At 30.4% G+C, this 26,492-nt stretch overlaps 3 protein-coding genes across 4 annotated transcripts; 1 reads left to right on the top strand and 2 right to left on the bottom strand.

Moving 5' to 3' along the window:
• Positions 1-14: 14 nt before the first annotated feature.
• LOC108470074 (uncharacterized) lies at positions 15-4,554 on the bottom strand. 2 transcript variants are annotated; one of them, XM_017771276.2, is made up of 3 exons: positions 4,091-4,554; positions 1,792-3,593; positions 15-1,303 (listed from the first exon to the last, which is right to left on the bottom strand). In XM_017771276.2, exons 1-2 carry the CDS (start codon positions 4,349-4,351, stop codon positions 1,818-1,820), a joined length of 2,037 nt encoding a protein of 678 aa, XP_017626765.1. In that variant the 5' UTR covers positions 4,352-4,554; the 3' UTR covers positions 15-1,303; positions 1,792-1,817. The 2 variants fall into 2 exon arrangements, with proteins under 2 accessions (XP_017626765.1, XP_017626764.1); XM_017771275.2 differs by lacking the exon at positions 15-1,303 and having other exon boundaries at positions 1,394-3,593.
• A 154-nt stretch (positions 4,555-4,708) lies between these two features.
• Positions 4,709-7,442, top strand: LOC108467428 (iron-sulfur cluster assembly protein 1-like). The gene is made up of 3 exons (XM_017768032.2): positions 4,709-5,097; positions 5,556-5,610; positions 7,104-7,442. The coding sequence occupies exons 1-3, from the start codon at positions 4,800-4,802 to the stop codon at positions 7,273-7,275; spliced, it is 525 nt and encodes a 174-aa protein (XP_017623521.1). The 5' UTR covers positions 4,709-4,799; the 3' UTR covers positions 7,276-7,442.
• Positions 7,443-8,781: 1,339 nt separating this feature from the next.
• LOC108468024 (AP2-like ethylene-responsive transcription factor BBM) lies at positions 8,782-12,918 on the bottom strand. Its single transcript, XM_017768876.2, has 9 exons — positions 12,356-12,918; positions 11,702-12,272; positions 11,537-11,619; positions 11,326-11,334; positions 11,152-11,240; positions 10,844-10,917; positions 10,650-10,700; positions 10,476-10,552; positions 8,782-9,937 (listed from the first exon to the last, which is right to left on the bottom strand). The coding sequence occupies exons 1-9, from the start codon at positions 12,591-12,593 to the stop codon at positions 9,102-9,104; spliced, it is 2,028 nt and encodes a 675-aa protein (XP_017624365.1). The 5' UTR covers positions 12,594-12,918; the 3' UTR covers positions 8,782-9,101.
• Positions 12,919-26,492: the final 13,574 nt, after the last annotated feature.

The following is a 26,492-nucleotide window of genomic DNA, read 5'->3' as shown; positions in this document are numbered from 1 at the left end:
ATTATACATCTTAATTTTTCAGATAGTACGAATTATAATTACATAATTAAATTCTTAAATATACAAATGTTTTGAAAATCACGATGCTGCATAATTACTCCTAATTCTCAACTCATGAATTAGAGCAACTAGCAAAAGTAATTATACTCAATTTAATAATTTTGAATTTTATGATAAGCAAGTACTTCCCATGGAGAGATTTCTCTCTCTCATTTTACAACCCTAAGGCGCCTAGTTGTTCCGCCGCTCATGTGGTCGGCAACCTAGTTGACCGCCACAAATTGCTCTTTCTTCCTAGGGCTTCTTGCCTCTTCGTTCTTTTCTTTTTTGGCACTCTCCTTTGTTCTTGTTTTTTCCCCTTCCTTTTTGCTGCTTCCCATCACGTATTTTGTTAGGCCACGATCATCCTCCCCGTTCATTTTTTGGAGTCGCCATGGGCATGCCTTGGGGCTGAAGGTTTTCGTCTTCGGGGCCTCGTTAAGCAAGGGCGGTGTGTCTCTTTCATCAAAGAGGCTCCCTTTTGATGGCTTGGATGACCTTCCGTGGTGGAAAGGGAGTACTCATCGGTAGAGGATAGCAAAAATCGATTTTAACGAAAAAACAAAAAACCTGACACTTTTTTTTTTCCGGTCTCCATTTAGTCAGTTTGGACAGTTTTGTCAATTTCGTTATCAGTTTAACTGCTTCTCTCAATTGGTTTTCGGTTTTTGAATCCTGAAACCGAACGAACCAAAAAAAACTAACTTATATTATATATACATATTTAATTATTTAAAATATATTTATTTTCATAATAAATAACAAATATATTTAATTTTTAATTTTTAAAATTGGAGTTAGTTAACTGCAAAAGCCAACCGAATTAACGGCAATTCAATTTAATTAGTTTTATCAAGAAAAGTCAGCTGGTTCGGTCTTAATGTGTTAAATTCGATTAAATTTGTTCCAAAAAAAAACCAACTAAACCAACAGACTAAACGGATTGCTCACCCCTAGTCATGGCCCCTACATGGTTGTTTTAGGTCGCGACCACGATGTCATATTCGGTTTTAGGCTGGTAACCCCAAAAACCGCCATTGGGGTGGGCAGTATTGACGCTGCCATGTTATTTTGTTGTGCAAGGCTGGCTACTCCCTATAGGATACAAATGGTGATTTCGTCCTAATGTCATGTGCTATTATATGGACTAGTGATGCACCATTTGACTGTCAGGCTCCTTTCTGTGATGATTCCTGCGCAGGGCAAGCAAGGATTTGACAAAGGACTCCCACGCCCTATGGTATTTCTGATTCCCATAAATAAGCTGTCGATATTACCGGGAAAAGTTGAATGAAAAAAAAAAAAAGGCATGGTTAATGGTATGGAAGTCTGAATCAACATCCTGTCACATGTATTGCTTGTTAAAAGCCATTTATAAATCAAGAAAGACAACAGCAAAATGATCTGTCACTAAATGCAATTACATTTATAAACTCATGCAACCTTCTGAACCATAAAACCTTTATAAAATAATAAGCTACCACCCCCCAAAAAAAAGAATGCTACATTATAACCATTCTAAATACCAAAACTGATTCAATTGACTCGAGAGATCAAAATATATCACAAAAGGTCAATAACACTTTCATGAATAAGCACTACATAGTTCAAAACTGTAAGGCACCTCTAACCTTCACTTTGCCAGTCCGTGCATCCCCAAATGCCCACCGCACGATGCATTCATTAATATCAAGACTAAATAAGCAGATTCAATGGAAGTGTAAGAAAATGACCGGCTAACAAGAAAACTACCTTTCCATGGAAGTGTATCGATTTGATCAATGCTTATGTTTGTTCTTTTTTGGATTAGAAGAAATCATTCCGTATGCTTTGCGTCTCGACTCTGATATGTTGGTTGCTTGACGACGCTTTTTCTTGCCATGTTTTGATGACTCTGAATCCTCCAATTTTGTGCTCTCATCTTCCTTTGATTGCTCGGCAGTTTCTCTTGACCTTTTCTTACTGACCTTTTGATGTCTTTGCTTCTCCTTGAGAAGTTCCTTAATCCTCAATTTCTGCTGGTACCTCTTACTATTGGGTACCTTCCATTCCTTATCTGTATATGGTGCAAGCTTCTTTAAAGAAACGTATTGATTCAATTCTTTCTCATCCAAAGCTAGTAGCTCACTAGGCTTCAACCCGAATCTATTAGGTTTGATCTTGACATATTTAAATCTTGTTTTCAAGTCTCCAATTGTATCCTCATAGTCCAAATTATAGAATTCCTCCCACATTTCGTTTAAAGCTTTCTGAACGACAGACATTTTACGCTTCCTCTTCCGCTTACCTTCCTCAGTCTCCTCTTCCTTACTTTCCTCGTCATCTTCTTCATTATCATCACTTTCGTGTTCTTTGCCCTCGTCATCACCATCACCATCACCATCATCTTCTTTTTCATTTTCATCTTCATCTCCATCTTCATCTTCATCTTCATCTTCAACATCATCCTCTCCTTTTTCTTCTTCCTCTCCTGAATCATTATCGCCACTACTCTGTAACTTGTTCTTATTCCTCTCCCTTGCAGCCAAGAAACCATCATGAGACTCTAGCACATCCCATCCTTTAGGAAGTCCAAGCAACTCATCCTCCTTATCGAAGTCTGGTTTTTCGATTCTTTCACTATCACTATTTAACTCAGCATCTTCGTCATCATAATACTTCTCATCAAATACAGCCTCCATCATCTTATCATACTCATCAGGATCAAACTCCTCCTCCAAATCCTTTGCACTAAACGGACAATCGTCTTTGTTAATCCCTGCAATCTCCATAACCTTCTTCATTCTCTCCTTAATTTCTTCTTTCTTCAGATTCTTCAAATGCTTCAACTCCTCCTTCCTTTCCATTTCCGCAACCCTCATTCTCTCCTCCTTCCTTTCTCTTTGCGCCTTCCTCTTGCTCTCCTTCTTCCTCACTGTCCCCTCTACTTTCCGAGAATACCCTATCACTCTATCCTCCGCATTCTCCTCGTGCCTAAAGTTATACTCCATCTCATACCCCTCCTGTCTCTCAATCTCCTCTTCATCCCTCAACACCTCATCCACTATGTCGTTATCAATCTCAGGATCCCCGCCTTTCCTCTCCTTATCGATCCACATCTTGTTCTTAAAAAACTCCTTCAAGAACTTCGAGTTCTCATCGATTTCAGCATCTTCCCCGAAATATTCTTCCAACTTCTTAGAAAATTCACCATGGTTTAAGCCTTCTTTTCCCTCATCATCCTTACCCTTTTTTTCCTTTACTCTTAAGAAATCTCCATCATCTTCGTTTTCAATTTCTTCAGTTGCATCCAAAAGAGCCTTCTTTATCTCTTCTTGTTCTTCATCATAAGTCTTTACCTTCTTCTTCGTCTTAACAGAAGCATCCTGTTCATCGAAATCAGGCCCTTCTTCAATCAACTGCTTTGCAACCACATCTTTTAAATACATTGACTTCTTATCTTTCTTTTTTCCCTGCTCGCTTTCTTCTTGGTCCGATTTGCCACTTTCATCATCATCATCAGACTCAAAAAGCTTCACATCTTTTTCCTTCAATTTTGGGTCCCGGCTTCTCACCTACATGAAAACATTGAAATTTCATGACAAAAAATCACTAATAAATTGACAAAAATTTCAATTTTCACACCAATTAGCAAAAAAAAAAAAAAACACTTTTTTCCTTCAATTTTGGATCACTGCTTCTCGCCTACATGAAAACATTGAAATCTCAAGATAAAAATATCACTAATAAATTAACAAAAATTTCAATTTTCACACAGTTAGCAGAACAACAACAACAATGATCTCAGATTACTAAAACAAGTATTTAATTCAAAACCAAATCAGATTAAGTGATTAAACTCACAGACTTATCAAAATTACAAACATTCTAACTGCCGAATGCATGAAACTTTAGTACAGTTAGGTTATCGCTTCTTTTATTCCCTAAAAACGAATCTAGATGATAATAAAAAAGCAATATCATAACAAAAATAGAAAAACAACCCTAAAAAACGACACTAATTAGCCTCAAAATAACTTACTTCAAAAAAATTCAAAAAGAAATTCCTTACCCGAAGTAGAGCTTTAAAGAAATCTTCATCTTTCGCAATTTGGTCAGTAAAGTCTACTTCATCGTCGTCGTCGTCATCATCATCAGAAGATTCTTCATCAGATTCTTCAACGTGACCTTTCTTCTTGAGCTCCTCGTACCTCTGTAGATCCTCCCGCTTCTTGTTGTGCTCGAATCTTCGAGCATACTCTTTGTTGATTTCAATCTTCGATATGTCGTCGTTTTCGGGACCAACATCGTCGTTGAATAGTTTCATACCCATTGTTTTTGGAGCTTTGCCTTCCCCCCTCTAACTAAAAAAAATTGGGAATATTATTGATTTGGGGAAGAAATTTTTGAGTTGAGTTAAATTGAATTGAGTCGGTGTTAGAGAGTAGATGGGCGGCTGTCTAGGGCTAGGGATGAGAACTAAAAAGAGGAAATTAGGGTTACAGTGGAATAGTTTTTTGAATAATTTTTATAATCCGTTAGATTTTATGACCAAAAAAATATAATCCGTTTGATTTTGATGACGTTGCATGATAAAGTTCAATCCAATCCAGCAATATGGGGGGAGAGATACATCTCACGTGTCCAACTCAATACCCTCCACGTGTCCTATACATGCTATATTTTACATGTACAAAATCCAAAGCAAGCAAAACACAAACCCTAACGGAACCTAGAAAAGCTCTTTCTTTGGCAGTGAAAATTGAAAATCGACGGCGAAAATGTTGAGGCTGGCGTCGAAACGGTTGCTTGGGCTAACGTCAAGGGAGATCCCGTCACGGCCCGTTCAGATTCTGCCACGTCTTTACCACGAAAAGGTCATCGACCACTACAACAATCCCCGTAACGTCGGTTCCTTCGATAAGAACGATCCGAACGTCGGCACCGGTTTGGTCGGAGCTCCTGCTTGTGGCGATGTTATGAAGCTTCAAATCAAAATCGACGAGGAATCGGGGAAGATTGTTGATGCTTGCTTTAAAACATTCGGTTGTGGATCGGCGATTGCGTCTTCTTCTGTTGGTATGCCACTTTCTTTTTCTTTTTCTTTCTCTTTTTCTTTTTCTAATTTCAATTTTCGATTGCTAGGTAATGAAATTTTGTTTGATTCCGGTGCAAAATCCATGGAAAAAAGCACTGATTGACTAAAATTCCGTTTTTGCACTGGAAGTAAATAATTACTTTAAAAACTTAAACTAAAACTTTTTTTATAAAGAGAATGCACGATTTATCCATAATATTGAATAGAATGATTATGTTAAATTACTGTTCCATTTAGTTAATTTTAGGGATGAAGAAAGCAATAATCTAAAACCAAGTGTTTGTGTGTCAATGTTATTGAAAGGGCCTAAACTATTCTATGAATCATATGCAATATTTTGTAGCTCCGACATCATGACAATGGCCTTCAAATTTTGTGAAAGGAGCTATGAGTACCTTGGTTTTTAATATATGTAGTTTTTTTTTTCTCCATGTTGCAGCTACTGAATGGGTGAAAGGGAAAAGCATGGACGAGGTTCTTACCATTAAAAACACGTAAGTACGAGTACCCTGTCTCGAATTAGTCTATTTTTATGAATTCGACTCATATCTTCATATTTACTTGGACTCAGATTTGGATATTGATCCAAAACATCTTACCTACATGTTCATGTTTGAATATGCGTGGGACATGGTTACTTTATGAAACAACAAAGAGCTTGGATAACATAGTTTCTTCTAAGGATGTTTTGTAGTTTTCCCATTTTCCCCTTTCTCTTCTCTTTATTTGCTTATCGGGTTCCATGTTTATATGTGGTTTGTATATTTTATCTTTGGAATTAGATAGGTGAAATTTGGTTATCTGATATTGAAACTGGTTAACGCAGTGTTTGGGAACTTAGAATGATAGATTTGGGTTTCAAGAAAGTGAATTTGAAATCCTTAATAGATAGATAGGAATTTTAAATCCATGTTCCTAAATTAATTTAAACATATATATAGCAAATGAAATCGAAATCCCTCACATGATTAATTTGTTCCTGCTTTCTCTTCTTAGATCTCGTTTAATTTGAACTTTTTGTGGTTAGAAAGGTATGGTCATAATTACTTGATGCTGTAGACACAATTCTGGGTTATGCTTGTTAACTCTTTGTTGATTTAGTACTATAGAATGTTCTTTATTCTCTATTTACAAATGTTTGAAGTTTTAGTTTAAATACTGTTGCATGATATATTATGGTCTGATAGTGGTAATCAAATCATAGAAGATGGATGTTTTACTCAAATAAGGTTTCTCTGAGGATCAAACCATGCTATAACTTGATGTACTGAGCATTTTTGATTAATTTCCAGATTTTGATTTAATAACAACGTAAAAAGACATTTACCTAGACTTTGACCAAGTTAACTATAGGGAAAGAAGAAGATATTTGATGTGATTGCTAGTCTTTCATTGCAATATATACGGTGTAAATTGTTTTTTGATTCCTTACATAGGTAACTTCAAAACATCAAATAGTAGTTCTAAGGTGATTATATAGATATATGGGTTATTGTTGCCTAGATTTTTTATTTTCTCTAAGCGTTCCCTTGTCTTAACACTTTTGTTCGAAACATATTTAGGTACGGGTATAAAAGTATGATCTTTCTTATGTATAAGACCAGAAAAAATTGAGCGTAGTCCATAGAATTACCCAAAACAGAGCATAAGCTAATTTATAGCTTCGTGGGTTAACCAGCTGATCTGTCTGTACCCTTCTAGGTTTTAAGGCTATATATTTTATTAAATTAATAGGAAATATAACATATTGTAGAAGAAAAGAGGTAAGGAAATTTAAGAGTGATGTCCAAGAATGCTTGTTTTGTGTACCCGGGCATGTATAGATTGTAGGGTATGCAACTGAGGCTTTGTTTGCTGTTAATACCATAAATTGAAAACAGATTTCCCTTTTAAATGTTTCTTTCAATCAAATTTACTCGAGCTGGACTACAAAGGTGAGCATTCTATATATTTTTTTTTATTCTTTCACTAACATAAACATTGCCAGGGAGATTGCGAAACATCTATCACTTCCACCGGTTAAGCTGCATTGCAGTATGCTTGCAGAAGATGCTATAAAGGCAGCCGTAAAAGACGTGGAACTTAAACGTGCCAAGTTGAAGGGCAATTCAAGTGCTGATGCTGCTAATGCACCCATCGAGAAGGCTGCTGATGCCTGATGTCTGTTTATATGCCCGATTGTAAAAAAGTCTGGACGGTTTGCTTACAGAGAGCATGTAAGGTAAGACTAAAATGAAACCAGGGGGGACATTATGAGGACACATGTAATGTTACTTGTTTGGAACGTATGTTTTTGTTCAATGGAAAAATTATGTAAGTGAATAAATCATTGGCCCAATGCGTATACTATAATTTGTAATGTTCAATGTTCCTAGTCTTCTCTTCTTTCCTTGTTTGTGGTTTAGGCAGTGTACCATATTTGTTCAAAAAGTCGAGAATTTTGTGATAAGAAATAGTTTGCATTTGAGATATTTTGGACCAATTTTCTTTGCTTTTTTCCTTTTTATTTATAAGTTGAGTTTGGTCCAGATTTATTCTTTAATTTATTAAGTTAGTGTTTCAGTTGGATATACTCAATGTGATTATTGAGTTGAACAAAACCTGTTAGGATGTCTAAAATATATTTTTTTTAAATTTGCAAAAGAAGAGTGCAGTGAACATAATATGAAATGATTATCAAATTAATGTATTTATTAGATGCTAATTTGGTGATAGAATTTAAAATGCATGTAGTTAAGCAAGGGAAAAGGGCAATATGCTAAACGCATTGTGATTCGATGAAGTCAAATTAATTCATATTAAAATGAACTGGTTTTATCATTTTTCTTCGTACCATTACCATAGTCGGTGTCCGGTTTTTCAATTTAATCCATCTGACTGGCAGGTTTGCAAATACATTTAGATTTTGGAAATGGGGCTTAAAGGGATTAGGGCAATTTCATTAATTCATGCTTGAATTTGGGTGCTAAAATTGAAGCTCAATTCTATATGGTTTAATTTATTTGCCTGTAAAGATCCATAACAACAAATTAATGGAAAAGAGTGGTATAATTTTTTGCCCTTGCCACTTGTACATATTTTCAGTTCATTTTTTGAACTTAAAAAATATAAAAAAAAAAATTGATTGTGTAACATAATATCATACTGTCATATCATCACTTGAATATTTTAAAATTATACAAATTTTCAATTGATGAAATAGTACATCTTAAAGTGTAACGATTATTGATTTAATAATTAAACTGTTGATTGAACGGGTTAAATTATAGGTTTTCAATTCAACCAATTTCATATTTAATTGTTAAATCAATAATAATCAAATTAATAATTACAAATAAAAATTTAGAAAGCCAATTTAACTTGTTCAATTGTCAATTTTGTCCATTTTATTTTTATCAATTTGAAATAATTTCCAAGTTAATCGAAGCAAGTTTTTTTATCACCTGATTCAATCTTGTTCCAATAATATTTAGCTATGTCATCAAATCTTGATAAAATTTAAGTTTATAAACAAAAACAAATGTGATTATCAAGTTCATAAATCGAATTGGTACAACTACCAAATAAACTAAATTTTCTAAGTTGAGATATAGAAAATTATATCATCTCTAATGGAAACATCATAAACTCAAAACCAGATTCAATGGGAAAAAAAGAAGACAAAAATGGAACAAAATGCCATTCTTGGTATCATAATTAGATAAACTGATAAACAAATGTTATTCAAAATTACAAAGCCTGGTATTTATATAAACTATCCGAGGATCCCCATCATAACCTAAGCTGATATTTTTTTCCCCCAAAATTCAATAGCAAATTAATGCTATTGCTAAAAACATCAGATTTTGGACCCCTATAATTTAAGTCTAAATTTATCATATGCTGCAAAAGGTTAGATTAAAAACAAACCAATAGCTATGAACCAAAAAGGGTCAATTAGTTAAGAACAAAAAAAAAATGGCCCATACATATATAATATCCCACTTTATGTATCATTCCATACTGTGAATGTTGGGGTACCATGGCATACAGCCATATTGCTTGACCTTTGTGCAATGGTGGGAACTGCTGTGGGCACCCAATTGTTGCATGGTGAGGCTTGACTTGTTGATGATGATGATTGTTGTGAAAGGTAGTACATGTTCCTCGAATGATATGGATCCGATGATGTGTACACGTTTTCGTACCCGAGTGCTTTCACTTCGTTGTTGCTGTTGTCTCCGAAATCGTTGCTTTGGTTTTGGTTGGTATCAGTAGGAATGACTGTTCCTAAAGGGATAGCGTATCCTCCGTACCCGGCACCGTCGCTTACGGTGTTGTTGTAAATGACCGAGTTGGTATTAGAGCCGGAGCTATGTTCCATTGAGGAAGATTCCATGGCCATTAGGTTGTGTAACACGGATGGTTGGAAGAAATTGTGGGTGCTTCCTAGTTGGAGTTGATGGAGATCGTGGAAGGCGTGATCGGGGTCGGAATCTTGTTCTTGTTTGCACCAAATTCGTTGTCCGTAAGGGTAATGCATGCTGAAAGGTTGAGCTTGTTGATATGCAATGGTAGGCCATCCTGATGTACCGTAAGTGTTGATTCCGTCGGGTAAATGCGTATTAATGTTGTCACCGTCCGACCTATGTACCATATCCATAGCCATTTCCGCTTGCTCAACGTCTTTCAATCGTTTGGCGGCGCCACCGATCGGTAATTGACTGCTTTCTAGTATGCTCTTGACGTCATATCGACTCATATCGAAGTTGGTTACCGCATTCAGTCCTCGGAATTTTATGGCTGCAATGTCATAGGCTTCTGCTGCCTCTTCTTGTGTACCTACATTCATATATACATAACGCATCATCAAATATCGGTCCTACAATAGTTTAACACATGATACGAATGATTAAAAATGCATAAATTTCAAGTGAATCATAGGTAGAGTGGCAAAAGGACATGTATCAAGTCTCGTTAACATCAAGTCCGAGCTCGATTCTTAGACAATCTCTACCCCTTCCCCTTATTAAAAAAAAGCAAGTTGTGGGTAGGGACTCATTTTAGAAAGGTTTTCGAGATTTCATCCATCCGAAGTCAATAGAGTACCGTTCAACGGGCCAATATTGTGTCTTCTGACTCTTTCGAGAGCCCCAGTTAAAGGTAGGGTACACAAAGCAAAAATGCCTTGTTCAATCGAGTAGTGACGCACGGCCTCCTACTAATAACGTTTGAGCCCGTGCCCCTTAAATCGCAAGTGAAGGCCATGTACGCTACCAGTTAGCCAAGGCCGGATACCATCAGAAAAAAATTTTTCAAAGTGCCGTCCACCTAAAACCGACTAACCCTCCAACAATGCAGAAATTTGAAGTAAACTTACTGAAAGTTCCCAAGTAAAGATCTTTATTTCCTGCGACTCTTCCAATCCTTGCTTGCCATCTTCCATGTTGATGGTGCCTGTTTTCAAGAGTTTTACACGATATTTCATCATCTGATTCATTAACATCACATAAAAACATAAGCCCAAAATTCGAAACTTAAAGAAAAAATATACCTTGTAACACCTCTATACATGGAAGCTCCTCGAGAAAATCCACTACTCTTTCTACAACAAATTTGAAACACATAAAGTTGTACCATTATTTCATGCATTTGTAATATTTGTATATAGCATTTGTAATATTTGTATATATAAGTTTTGTTCCATCAAATATATATACAAATGCCATTGTTTATATAATGCTATACCTTCGCAGTGAAGCAACATACTCCTGCCTTGTCATGTGCTTCATCTCTTCCAACTCTTTTTCATAGTTGCTAATCTAAAAAAAAAATTGAAAAAAAGAACATAATAAATAATTAATAGTAAACAAAGACCCTTAAATATAGGCACATAATTTCCTATTAATGGGGAATTGGGCATGCCCTTTTAGGAACACACAACAACATTGTATATTATATCAAATTTTGAAAACCATTGAAGCACGCACTGGAGACACAGTTGCATGGAAGAAGAAGCAAGAACAAGACAGTGCTTGTAATATATATACACTTACCGGAAAATTAGTTGTTGTAGTAGTACCCCAATACTTCAAAGCTGCTAAATCATAAGCCCTAGCTGCTTTTTCTTCTTTGTCATACCCTCCTATAAATAAAAAAATGAAAAAAAATATTAGGCCAAGAAAGGGAATATATAAAGCATTTATTTATATATCCATTTTGTTACCTACCCAAATAAACTGCAAACCATGTTGTTGATAGCCCCAACAATCAGTTTCATGTGAAATTTTGCAGAAAAATGGAATCAATGAGTTAGTAAGTAATAATAATATTAGTTTATTGGAAAATGGATGAAGAAACAAATTCCAATGCCCTTTGTGCGTATATATAGTGATAGAATTAAAGAAATATGTATTATTAGTGAATGGAAAGACGATATACCTTGTCGTCCTTTACGACTTTGTCCTTCTCTTCTGCAACTATTATCCCATAAATGAGCTTCATATCTACCTGTCCATCTATGTCTACAAATACCCAGAAATTTAAAATAAGAACCCTAAAGTTTTTACAAGGAAAAAGTTAAAAGGAAAATGATGATAATAAAACCTGGTTACACCACGGTATATGGAAGTTCTTTGGCCAAAAGTGTCGATAGATTTCCTTGCCACCGCTTCATTGGTGCCGGTTTGGGTGATTTCTACACCTGTTGACGGTGGTTGTGGTGGTGTTTTCTTGTTGTCAGAGGAAGAACTCTCTCCACCGCTTCCACCGCCGCCGCCACCAGTGCTCATCGAAAGAGACAAAGACTGCGGTGCACCACCTCCGCCGCTGCCTCCACCACCGTTGTTTTTAGTCTCGACTTGTGTCGGTGGTGGTGCAGGTTGGTTTCTTAACCAAGTTTTGATCATGGATAAACCTATGGAGTTGCCGCTATTGGTATTACTATTACTGGCTCCGTGAGTAAGGTTAGTGTTGTTGTTTGTACTGTTATCCTCATCACCTCCTCCATTGGTTGTCCTTGCGGTGGTGGTGGTGTAAAGAGGGTATTGGCCGGTGGTTGTATCGTACATGGTGTGACAGCCATGGTTTCCAAGGAAGTTTTCAAGCTTTGGTTCTTGGGTATTGCATGAACTACCACCCATCACCATTGAAAGCTCTGAGCCTTTCATATTCCAATCTGCAACAAAAATAAAATGAAAATGAAAATGGGAAAATATTAGGGTTTTTTATATGAAGCTAGTTAGTACCACCAAAGCAAACCTTGGGGTTGATTGCTGTTTCTATTGAAAGCTTCAAGTATGCCAAAAGGTGGAGGTAGATTAAGAGAAGGAACCGATGAGTCTCCAGAGAGATCGAAGCATTCGCCTGAGACATCGGTACCGGAGATACCATCAGAGTTGAAACCGAGACGGGAAACTGTGGTTTGAGATTGATGATGATGATCAACAGGTTCTTGTGGTGATAAAGAAAAGGCTAACCAGTTGTTCATGGAAGCCATAACAAAAGTTATAACGAAAACAAAAAATGAAAGATTTTTTAGTGATTTCTTTTTATAGTGAAATGATGAACAAAGGGAGATGTGGAACTAGGTCATGCATGAAAGTTGAAACTGTAAAGAAGATTATAAGAGAGCAAAACTTTGAAGGTGTAAATAAGGAAGAAAGGAAGAGGAAAAGGCCAAGAAAATGGAGAGAAAAATCATCTCTTTCAAAAAAAGAAAATGAAAGATTTATATAAACCCACACCCTTCTCTCTCTCTCCACTTGCACTTTTCTTTTAAACTTCTCTCTCATCAACAATAATATCATAAATGTAAGAGGGCAGTCATAGGATTGTTGATTTCACTCATCACTTACATTAATATAATACATTATTTTCACATTCACGAACTCCAAACATTAAAATGGGTATGAAAATATTAAAAATATATATTACATTATTTTTATACATATTTTATTATACGAGTTACCAATAAATTAATTTAATTGACAATTTTAGTCATTTACGTGATTTATTTTTTGTAAAGAGAGAGAAATTATTTGTACATATTTTTATTCATTTTTCTTTATAGGTGTTTTTATAATCAAATAGAGCAATACATTTATAATAATTAAGTTTTTTAATGTTATTATACTAGTAATCAAACGACGATAAATGATTATTATTGTATAGGAAAAAAGTTTCACTAACGAGTTTAGAATTATGTTAATTAACTTGTGTTTTTAGAGGGTAGAATAATTAATTTATTTATGGATTTTTTATTTTATTTGAAAGTGATAATTTCTCAATAATAAAATTATAAAAGTGTGAATACATAGATATATTAAATTTTATATAATATAATATTTATAAGAAAAATGTATGCAAATAAGTGGTGTTTAAATTTCACTAACAAAGTTCAATCAATGGTCCATACTACTTTTAATTAGGGTTGAGAAAAAAATCAAGAAATCGAAAATCGATATGAACTCAAGGTGTTTAAATTATTTACGGAAGATAAGTTAAAAATATGGTTATTAAATTCAAAATGAGTTCTATTTTTATTTAATTATTTTAACTTTTATGATTAAATTGTAAATATTTTGTATTTGAAGTAGTGAAAATAACTTTAAAATACTATATAAATAATTATTTTTAAATACTATATAAGAGTTATTGAATTTTTCATCTTGAAAGAATAATTTTTAGAAGTATTTATAAAAGACATTAAAACTTCACCAAATAATGTCATAAAACAGAACTCATTTTTAGGAGTGAAGTCAAAATTTTTTTTAGGAGGATTGAAATTAAATTATAATTTTACGATAGTAGAAATATAATTTTATCATTTTAATAGTTTATATTTTTATAATTTTTAAAGGATTAAATCAAATCTTTATCATTTTTAGGGAAAAGTGCAATTTTACCTTTATTAATTTAAAATTTTAAAATTTTAAAAAGTCTAAATGAAAATTTTTCATTTTAAGGGGTCAGGCTCCTACCAACCTCGAACTACGCCCTTGCTCATTTTATCAAAATAAGTTAAAAGAAATTAAATACTCGATCAATATAAAAGAAAATCAAATCAAAACAAACTAAATTATCATAAATCATTTAAAAATTTTAAAAATCCACTAAAATCAACTCATCTTATTTTTTGAAGTTATAAAATTTCTGAGTCAGAGTATTAAATACAAATTATTCTTTTATAAATACAATTATAATATATAAAAAATTACAAGAATATATGAATCATTTGACCTACTTTTGGTTGAGAAAGGAGTAGACATATATTTTAAGAGGTATGTAGAGAAACCATAATTGAAGAAAGTAAGGAGGTGGCCAAATCATTTATAAAAGGGAGATTTCATATGATCTTTTAACAATCCTCTCTCTCTTTTTTATTTGGTTTGTGTTGAATCTTTATATAAAATCAAAATATTTTTTTTAATAATATCATACATTATTTTGTATTATGTTTTAATTATTTTTATAATTTTATATCTATACAATGTAATCACATTGATACTAAAAGTTAGTAAATATTATTGAGTAATTTTATCTCAGATCTTATTGATGGAAACATTTAGGTATTTTTACATATTGTTTCTGTTCACGACATGACCTCACTGTTCATGACTTGACCCACCTACTCTTAGGACTAACATTCTGAACGGACTTCAGGTATGTTGGACACGTGTTTCGCTCTGAGTTACCTGCCAAACCACGCGGTCTCCCTTCTGCGAGCTCCTTGAGTATACGTGAACTGAGACTGCAACCTTCCCTTAGTTCGTGCGAACTCTCTTTGAAAGTTGGGTCCACGAGCTCCCCTCACTATCCTCTCATAGTTTACCTCACACTCAATTGTCTGGTAGGACCTATTTGGGTCACGGGTAGGCGACCTGAATCCTACCTGAGATTCGGATTGGTGATCATTGATGTATAACAAATATATATCTAATTATTTCATACATGTATAAATGAGTTAAATAGGTAACACTTGCCTTTTAGGAAATAGTAAAACAATTAAAATTTTAAGTTTTTTAAATAATAATATTATATTAAATACTATTAGTATTTTTTTTTATGTATCAAATACTAACCTTATAAACACACATTAGTATAAACATAATAGCTTTCAAATACTAACACTAAGCACACATTAGTATGAACATAGTAGCTTTTTTCTCACTTGACATGTTTCTTTAGAAATAAAAATGATGTTTTGAAATTCTCGTGTTTAATTTGATGGTCAAAGGATGTTTACTCATAAAACTTATTCGGATTTAAGTTTTTGAAGAGAGTACGTGTTAAACCTTTATTTGAGTAACTCTTTTTAAATGTACGTAGTGTATGCGAGTGTGATGTAGGTACATTCCTACTGCATGTGTAAATATTAACCTTCTAATTATACCGTACTAAAAAATAATATTTTTTACCAAAGGGACAAAAAAATAATAAAAAGGGTAAAGTAAAAGTTAGGTTGCAAAATAAGAATATATTTATAGAATAGGGTAAGTCAAGAGCTTATCTTGATAGCTTTGAATTTGGTAGATAGTTGAAGTTATTTTATATATAAAGCAAGGCTTCCAAGTGGTAACACATGGGTCTTAAACTATGGGAAAACCCATGTGGTTTCGTAATCTTCAAACAAAACTTGTAGCTGCTAGCCATCCTTTATATATTCAAACATCTATATATATATATAATAACATTCACACCAGCTCTATAAGGAAATATCAAGAGTTATATATATATTCTCACGTGTGTATAAATTGCTAGAGGAGTGTCACTTACAATTTAGTAATATAATTACACTTATTACTATAGGTGTTATACAAGTAATCAACAAGGAGGAGAGTGTCAGTTTATTTGTGATAGATGAAGAGTCGACATTAGGTAGAAGGATAAGTCAGGGAAGGAGAAGGAAAAGGAGTCTATAGGGTTGTTGTGTAGGGTTTCAAAGAAGAGCAAGTTGATCCTTGGTCCTTTACAATTTTCAAAGATTTAAACTATAACCTTTTCATTTTTGAAGAGGTCATAATTGAATTTTAAATTTTAGGAAGGGTCGAAATACAACTTACCATTAAGTTAATTTAAAATTTTTCAGTTTCTAAAAGGATCAAAGGGACAATTTTTTTTATTTTGGAGAGGCCAGGTCTACCCCTTTAGCTTGGTCCTTATTTATAACTACTCTATTATTTTTTGTTTTATTCAATAATAATGTGAGTGTTATCATTCATTAATAGTATATGAAATTATACACGGACGGACAATACATCATATATATATATATATATATATATATATTACTTATATGATATTTTTCATGAATAAAACATGAAATAATTATGTTGAAATTAACAAATATAAATAATATAAATTGTTATTAAAAGTTTTGTAAAACTAAATTAACATTATAATGATGTATGAAGATTGCTTTAGAATAACAAAATAAATATATAAATCAAGTAAAATAGACTTAAACTTAAATTTTGAACACTAAAACAGATCAATGAGTCAAGTTAGATCATCTTGAAAAGAAATTTTGGGTTTCTTTGGATGAGCATTTATTTTCAATGCGGTGTATTTAGTTCTTTTTTTTTATCTCACACTACAATATCTTTATATTGTCTAATTTTACTATCATCGATGTTTTTACACTAATCTCAAATAAATATATCGCCACACTCAAAGGAACCCTTAAATTTGAAGTTTTTATAGAATCGAATTACGGTCAGAATTGACTCAAAATAAATTTGAATAGATAATACGTTTAGTTACGATTAGAATAAAAATAACAACAACAATAAAATTATTTACTATAATAATATTATAACATAAAATAAAAAAATAAACTAAATGTACCGCACTTACCGCCCATCTAAATTTACATTTCAACATTCAACACCATATATATTGTAGGTATAGAAATAGGTATAAAATAAAAAAGAGACAAACTGGGGAGAAGAAACCCACACCCATTAATTCAATGCTGAGTTGTACACTCACACTGCTAGTCTTTTCATTGTCAGTCTCCTCTACCCCCCTTTCCATTGCTCCCTATCCTCTTTTTTTTCATTTATAGGATTCATTTATTCCATGTTATCATTTTTTATAAAATATTTATTCAACATTATTATTCCATGTTAAGAATTATTTATTAAAATTATTTAATATATTATTCATAAAAGAAATACATACATCTCATGCACAATTATCTTATGTGAATTTTATTTTTTGAATAATTTAATTATAATTTTTTAGATAATGCTTAAAATTATTTATAACATCTTCTCAATTTATAAATAAAAAATAATACACTTCAATACATTCAATCTACATCCTTCTACATTTATAACAATACTTACGCTAATTAAACTAAGATTGAATCAACAATTTCATCCATTTATTTTTCATATTTATTTGATTTTATTTTTGTAACTATTTATTTGTAATTATATTTATAGTATAATAAGTAACAGAGTAGTAGACCCTTGAAAATCATATCCCATAACTTTTTCACATTGCATCCATCAATCACTATTAGTTTAGTATTATCCCAAACTCCTAATCATCAAACTGCTGTTCCCCCCGCATCAAACGGCTCTCTCTGCATGCTTTTCACTTTCCAATAATTCATCTATTTCTCGCTTTTTTCAACTTAAAAAACAGTAAATTTAATTGTAAAATTAAATAAAATATGGTTAATAAATAACTTACCTTATTTAAGTTTATGTTAATATCGAGTTTGGGGTTTAAATTTAAACAATTATTTTCTTTACTTTTAATAGAAAAATAAAAGAAAAGATAATTACACCATACATATACAAATTATATTTTAAAACATTCTAATTATATTCTAAAGTATCAAGGTTATATCAATAAGGTTTTTCAATTATTAAAACTGTTAATTTATAGTCTGTTTGTTTCACTGAAAATAACTTCCAAAAATCACTTATTTTCCTGGAAAAGTTAATATCTTCTAGTGTTTAGATGAATTTATATAAAATATTTTTGTTTGCTTGATGATTTCTTAAAAATATTTCATAAAAGCTGTTTTCAAAGTGAAACAAACGTACATTTGAGATTTTCTTATCTTTTATTGTTTAATTAAATTTATTTTATATCTATAAATTTATATTTTACATTGTTTTTGCATATATTAAAAATATTTTGTTAAATTCAAGTTCATTAAACGTCATGTTTTAGTTACATGATTACCAAATGAGTATTTTTTTATTTAAAATGTGACATCAACAAAATTGACAAAAAATTTAATAATGTCAAGGATGAATTGAGACGGTATTTTGTAAATACGTAATTATCTTGAATATATTAACTATTTCTTTATTTAACAATTGGACTTGATTTTCAAATTTAAAAAGTAGAGGGACTAAATTCTTGAAAATAAAAGTAAAGAGACTATATTGCAAATTCGTGAAGAATATATACACTTGTGACATATTTTAACATTTATACTACAAAATATTTATTATTTTATAATTGTAATAAATATTTAATATTAAAATAATAGTATTGAATATTTTCAAGTGAAGAATATTATTAAAAATTATTATTTTAAAATTTATTATTAAAATAAAATTGAAATATTAAATAATGTATTAAAATAATTAATTATATTAATAAATTATTATATGATTAAATATAAATTATTAAATATGTATATTTAATAATATTAAAAATATAATATTTTATATTAATATTTTAAATATTTTAAAAATAAAATAAAATTTATTATCATTATAATAGTGTTAAGCTTGATTTAAGTTAATTTTTATATAAAAAAGGTTTATTTTCCGTTGGCTTGTAAGTCATTTTCCTTTGACCAAGTTGTTTTCTGTGGAACAAACACAGAAAAATGCAGAAAATATTTTCCGTAAAACATTTTATATATAAACAAACAGACCCTTAAACATTTTATGTGTGATGGTTTAAAATGAAAATTTTGAAAACAGATGAATATTATAAAAATGAATGTTGTCAAAATATTGACTTTTGAGATTTTCGGATCTTTTACGAAAGTTTTGTTGTGTACTTTTTTTCTGATTTTATTTTATTGTTAGTTTTTAAATTTAAATTTTATGTGATTGACATGAATTTGAGAGCGCTAAAATGCATTATTCTTCTATTTATGAGTTAAAGAGGAGTTATAGATAATTCTAAGCATTATATAAAAAAGAAAAATATGGTCGAACTTATAATGAAATTATTCAATAAAATTGATTCTTGCGAATGAAAAATAATAAATAAAAAGAAGAAGAAAGAAAGACAAAATCCAAACATAAAAACTCTACTCTCATAATTATTAGATGATTCATTGTTGGTGGAAAAATTAAGCAATAAAAAGAAATTAAATTATTATATTAAAATTTCAAAAATTATAGAAAGCAAAGCACAAAAAGGAGATTGTAGAATCTAGTGTTTTATTTATTAAATAAAAAAGATGGAGAAGGGTTTTGGTGTTTGCACCCTTGTCCGAGGACATTAACCCTAGGCTTCCGGGTCTTTTTTTGAGTTTATTTCATTCTAAAAAAATTTCTTTTTTTATTTTATTTTATTTTTTAGGGACAAATTGGAAGAAGAAAATCTAATGTTTGAAGGATCCAAATGTAACTCTCTCACATAAACCCCTTTACACTCTTTGCCAATTATTTTGTGTTCTTTCTTCTCTCTCCTCTCCATTTCCATTCCCCATAAGTTTAATATAACCTTTTCTTTAATTTAGTATTTGTTTTTTACTCAATTTGATATTTTTAATTTCGTACTTAATTTTTTTTTAGGTTTAATTTGGTACCTAGACTTATTCAATGATATATAAATTATCCTAAAACATTAATGATGCTAAAAACTCGTATTATATCACGAAATATCATCAATATTAAAGAAAATCCAGATTACAAAATTATACTTTGAGTTATGCTTAACTAATTAATATTGAATAAAAATAATATTTCTATGAAACCAAATAAAAGAAATTCATTATTTTAAATTAATAAAATGTAATAAATAAATGAAACTAAAAGTAATTGAACATCTAAAATACAAAAAGAAATACCATGTCATTGGTCACATGTCAATTATACATTGATTATTTTTGCTACCTCATAAAAATAACATTGTTAGCGTGTTTGAGTAATTTATATAACATTTGACAAGTTCAAGTGCCAAATCGGATAAAAAAAAATAGGTATCAATATTAGGAAAAAGTGTTAAACCCATTAACCATATTGGAACAAAAAAAAATTTAAGTACCGAATTAAGAAAAAAGTGTCAAGTTCCGGTATCAAATCAGAAAAAAAGTATAAGTTCAAGTACCAAATTGTATTAAAAAAGTCTAATACCAAATTAGGAAAAAGTGCCATGTGCAAATACCAAAGGTTATATTAAGCCTATGAACTATTATTTAAGTTTCTGACTCAATACTCATAATTGGTATGGTGGTTGAAGGAAGTTCACCTATAGAATTCACTCAAGTTCAAGCTTCGAGGAAATAAGTAGTAGGCCTTTATTTGGACAGTTTCCTTTAAAAGTAATGTCAGTATTAAACCCTCTAATTGTACAGTACCAAAGAAAAAGGTTTTCGACTCAATTAGTACTAAGTGGACGGGACACTAATTCAATTATAGAATGACTAAAAACCCATTTTTGTTACAAAATAAATAAATATTAATATAAACATAGTTTTATAAAATATTATTACAGAAATTTAAACCTAAAATATTATATCTTCCGAAGTTTCAACTTACCCCTTGCAACTAAACCTAATTGGGTTTTATGTAAATTTTATAAATATATATTTACTTGATTCGTGAATAAATGTAAGAACAAAATACATTGCAATCACGTAAATATATATTCAAAACTTGGTTAACTTAATTTTCTTTTGTGAACCTGCATGGCTTTGCTTGACCAAGGCATGCATGGGCTACCTTTGACCTAATTGCTAATGTCCCCCTCTTTAGTGTTTACCCTTTTTAGTTTTTATCTCCCCCTATATTCATAGAAACATGTTAAAAAGTCCCCAATTTTATTCCTAGTATCATTGAGGAGGTGGCTATTGTGATTAAAGTTATTTAGGGTTCGTTGTTGTTGATATAATAATGAAAGAATAAAGAAAAAGTAGTAGTAATTGCTATAGAGGTCGGTTCATTCAATTGAGATGAAGAGTTAAAGATTATGGATAATGGTGGAGAAAAGAACGTAAAAGCTAAGGGTTAAAAGAGTGCTGATAGAGCATAAAGTTAGTATTATTGAATGGTGGAGAAAAGAATGTAAAGGCTAAGGGCTAAAAGAGTGTTGGCAAAGTATAGACTTAGTATTTTTGAAGGATTGATCAATTATTCATTGCTTTTGGAGGTATTTATAGGCAGGTGTTTCATATAAGATAGTGTTAACGTATTGGACTTGCCATTTAGGTATCATTACGGAGCGCGTGAGAGGGATGCCTTCGATGGGATGAGGATGCCTTTGACAAGATAGATTGTTTCATTTATTCTGACTTAATGGGAAAAAACAATTAAACCCACGTAATGTTTAGTGACCAACAACTTCATGTTTTTAATGAAGAGTAAGTCACTTGTTGCCCAAGTGGTCACTCTAAAAAGGTGAGTATTTAGGTGGCCTCCCAAATTGTTGTTGGCAAGCTTACTGCTCAGGTGCCTTTTTGGCTTGCCACATATCTTAACGCGGATAATGCATAATAGAGGTTTTCTAATTATTTTAAATTTGAATTTATTTTTTATCAATTATAAATATTTATATATCTATATTAAATACTTAATTGAGATAATAGTTAACCAAACATACGTGACATCAACTTAATTAAATAATGATTAAAATATTATTATTTTACAAATTAAATTATATTATTAATGAGTATTTTGAACCTAAAATAATATAGTATTAAATATCATTGATTTATCATTTCAACTAATAATTTTGGGTTTTAAATATTCAAATTCGGGTCTAATTGTGAAATATGAATGTTGAATCCCGATACCTACATATTTGTAATGGTTAAAATGTATGGGAAGTCCCTGTATTATTAAGACTAAATCAAACTGATCCCTCTATTATATGGGGAAGTGAAGGTAATAATAAATACATAAATAGTTAAAAAGTGGGGGAGATAGATAATATTTACATAAAGGAGGAGAGAGAGATTGATCTCGAAGGGTGCAAAAAAAAAACAGAACAAGTTTGACCGTCAATAAAGGAATCAAAGATATGGTAAACACACATGGCCTCTTCTTCCCTTTTTTTAAATTTATTATTTAAAAATAAAACCCCTGCCCTCTGCTACCGGCACTCTATTACATAAATGTTCTTGGTAATCTCATCATAATCATGCATGCCTCTCTCTTTTTTATATATTTTTTTCTCTCTTTGGACTCTTCAATTTTCACCCCCCCCCCCTTTTATATATTTTTAAATAAAATTATAACCTTAAATTCTAGGGTTAAAGAGACAGAGAGAAGGATGCTAGTTTTGACTGAGGATCACCACCGTCTTCTTAGGGTTACCAAAATTATCACCTTCCTTTATAAGTTCACACATATACCTTTCGTGCACTTTAACCTTTTTTTCTAATTTAAAAAATTTACAAAAGTTATGAGTCGATTGGTATTGTTACAATATTTTAAAAGATAAGTTTGAAGGTGTTTATATAATCCAATTAATATCGACATTGTTATTATTACGGGATGACGTGAATTTAAACACACTGAATTTAAGGATTGAAAAAGAGTTATCAGTATTTTAGATAAAATAGATTATAGATAATCAATAAGTATTAGGTATAATCGTAAACACATTGTACTTCTAAGGAAAGAAATCACGTTTAAATCCTGAAAATAATATTATTAAAAGAAACAACCATGAATCACGGAGGATTATATAAATATATACTACCTATTACATTATTAAAATTCATCATCATTGTTAGAGACATACCTATGTACTAGAATGTGGATTGGGCCAAGCTTATTCATCTTTTGAGTCTAAATAATCCATGATTTTTCTAAGTATCTTAAAATAAATATTTTAACATTTTATTTAAAAATCATTTTCATGATGGAATAAGTTGATTTTTTTATTTTTAAGTTGGTTTGGGTTTTGGTAAAAAAATTTATTTTATTTTAGTTATTTTAAATTATATGTTTATTTTCATCCATTTAAGTTAAATAAAGTTGTTCGTAAACAATAAATGAATATGCATATATACATGTTCGTGAACATAAAAAATAATAAATATATACTATTTTTAGATATGAAATGATAAAATAAAATATTAATATTTAAATTATAAATAAATAACTAAAATCACACAAATAAAAAGAATATTACTAGTTATATATCTAACAAGAAACTAGTTTTATTTTAAATTACTTATTAAATAAACTTTAAACATATATAAACGAATTTATTCATAAATATAAATATTAATATGAAAATATTTTTAATATATAAATAGTGGATTGAATTTGGATGTGTATTTAAAGTTTTGGCTTAAAGTATGATTTTGCCCTTATTTTATATTATTTTTTATATTGATACCTAATTTTTTAGGGTCTTAGATTTGTACCTAAAGTTATATTCCATTTAGGTCAACAACATTAAAAAAAAAAGTAAGTGAGATGTGGCACTTACTAGAACACAGTATGTGACACTTCCAAACAATTAGCATGCGACATCACATGATCATTGATCGATGTTGATTGACCAGTGACTAACATTAAATTTATGAAATACAAGTTAAAAACCACAGTTACTAAAACTGGATCAATTTCTATATTTATTTGATTTATAATTAGTTTTATTTTTATGACGTAAAAATATTTTAAATAGTGAAAATTTCTTGAAAAATACTATGCGAGAGTTATTAATTATTTTTATTTGATTAACATAATTTAAAAATGCTTATGAGAAAAAAATTGAAATTTTAACAAATAATGTCTCAAAACCATAAAACTAAGTTCATTTTATCAAAATAAGTCCAAAATTCAAAATTCAAAAGTAATATGAAAACATTAAAAAAAATCGAATCAATCTCACTCCCCCACCAGTGCTAACTGAATTTTATTTGATTTGATTTTATTATTTTAATAATTTTAATTTTTAGAAATTATATATTCTTATTTTTGCAAAAAATATAATTTATATATATTTACATATTTTAATTTTCAAAATTTATATTTTTATGTCCCTTTAAAAAAAAACATTACAACTTATCAATAGTTTATATATATACAATGAATTTTTACATTCTTTTATAATTTTCTAAATTTTAACTAATTTATTTCAATTATATATTTTAATTTTTTAAATTTTAGAAATTAAATAAATTATTTTAATTTTCTATTGTTGTAGGTTGGGGCCATAGATGATGGGCGGCCCATGAATAATGGTGGAACGTGAAGGCAATGTAGTAATGTGCATGCAGCCCATGCAGTGTACGCAACCACTCCATGCTTTTTACATTACAAATCAATCAATTATTATCATTTATCTACAAACAACAATTTTTGTTAAGGAAAAGTCGGTCAGTGAATGGCAGTGCCACTGCCACTGCCACTGCAATTTCCTTTCTAACCCATCTACCTACTCCTACCCCTATTCCCACACACACATGCTTTTATCCTATTCTATCTCTTCTTCTTTTTTAACAGCCTCGTTATAAATTTTAATTATATATATATATTTTATATAATACTTAAAATTATTTATAATTTCTTCTCAATCTATAAATAAAAAGATGAAGTATTTTAACGTATTTAAACTTACTTTTTCTGTATTGATAATAATACCAATACTAATTAAATTAAGACTCAATCGACTCTTCTATCTTATTTCTAGATAATATTTTTCTATTTCTTTGTTTCAAGGTACTTAATATCTTTCATTTTAGAAATTGAATAAAAATATTTATTTTATAGTGATAAATCTTAGTTAAATATAATGTAATTTAACAAGTGACTATGAAACTAATATTTGCATGATTTTATTTACAAATTAATTTAAATATGAAAGCGAAACACTTTTTCCTAAAAATCCAAACTATATCAATCAAAGGCAGAAAACAAGGTAATTTTGCTGTAAAAAGAGTAGCTTATAAGGTTAATAATGTTATAATATAGGGGTTTATTAGGGGTTCCGGTCGTGGTGACAACAAGACCGGGAAAATGGAGGAGCCGCCGCCCACTTGTAAAATAGCCACGTGGCATGCGGTAACGTAAATTATGGTGAGAAACACTGGTAGTGGCCAACCATGGTGCCTCCCTAGGACGACCTTGCCTCTTGGGAACCACTGCCTCATAATATATTTAAAATAGGGTTAATCGATTGGATTAAATTCTAAATTTATTTTAGTAACACAGTCTGTTTTTCAACATATATGTTAGATACAAGCTGCTTAGTTGAAAAAGAAAAATTAAATTTAGCGTTTAATATTTACATATTTTATTAATATTTTTTGGATTTAATTTAATCTTTAAAAAAAGACAAAATTAACTATTAATCTTTCAAATAAGAGTTGAATTGTTATTATTTTTAACCAAAATATATTAACTAATATGTTATATTTTTAAACATGGCGACGTGCATAACAATCCACATTGCATACTTCATGCTATTTTTTTTCTTTTAATTTTTTGAATATTATGTTTTTATTATTTTTAGATTATATGCTAGCGTGACATGTAAAATAAATAGTGTTATATCAACATGAAGCATACATGGAACTCTACACGTGTTGCCATGTCAACATCGTTAAAATATTAATGTTTTAGTCAACATTTCTATTTAAAAAAAAGATTTGATTTTTTTGAAATGTTGAAATCGAACCAATTTAACTCAAAAAATAAAAAATAATTTGACAAAAATATAAATGCTAAAATCTAAATTTGATAATAATACTAAAATTGTTTATGCAATAGGCTCAAAATTCATACTCAAACTTATGTATTTTTTAGGTTCGTGGGTATGTTATAATAAGGTTATATGTAATATTCATCATTGCTTCATTCTATGTAAATCATGTTTAAATTTAAATTTCATAATGTATGGATTTTAGGGTTTAGGGTTAATTTAGAGTTGAAAACTGTTGATGGTTCACACAAGAATTTTTTCCGAGAGCCAAAAAGGTTTTCTTCCAAGTTTTGCTAGTGTGTCAAGTTCTTAGTCCGCAAATGAGACATGTCTCTAATTAAAGACTTTCTTAATTTGCATAACGACCAATCGATATAGTATACAAGTGACAACAATATCTATCTTTTGACTGAGTTGTCATTACTAATGAACTGGTTACATAACATGATTTTACCCTGATAAGATTATAGATTATATCTAAATAATAAGTCATGAATAATTGCTGAGTAAGGTCAAAGTATACCATTAA

This window comes from Gossypium arboreum, chromosome 8, assembly GCF_025698485.1.
Source record: "Gossypium arboreum isolate Shixiya-1 chromosome 8, ASM2569848v2, whole genome shotgun sequence".
Lineage (NCBI taxonomy): Eukaryota > Viridiplantae > Streptophyta > Magnoliopsida > Malvales > Malvaceae > Gossypium > Gossypium arboreum.
Note: the sequence above shows the minus strand (reverse complement) of the source record. Positions and strands in the feature narration are given on the sequence as shown.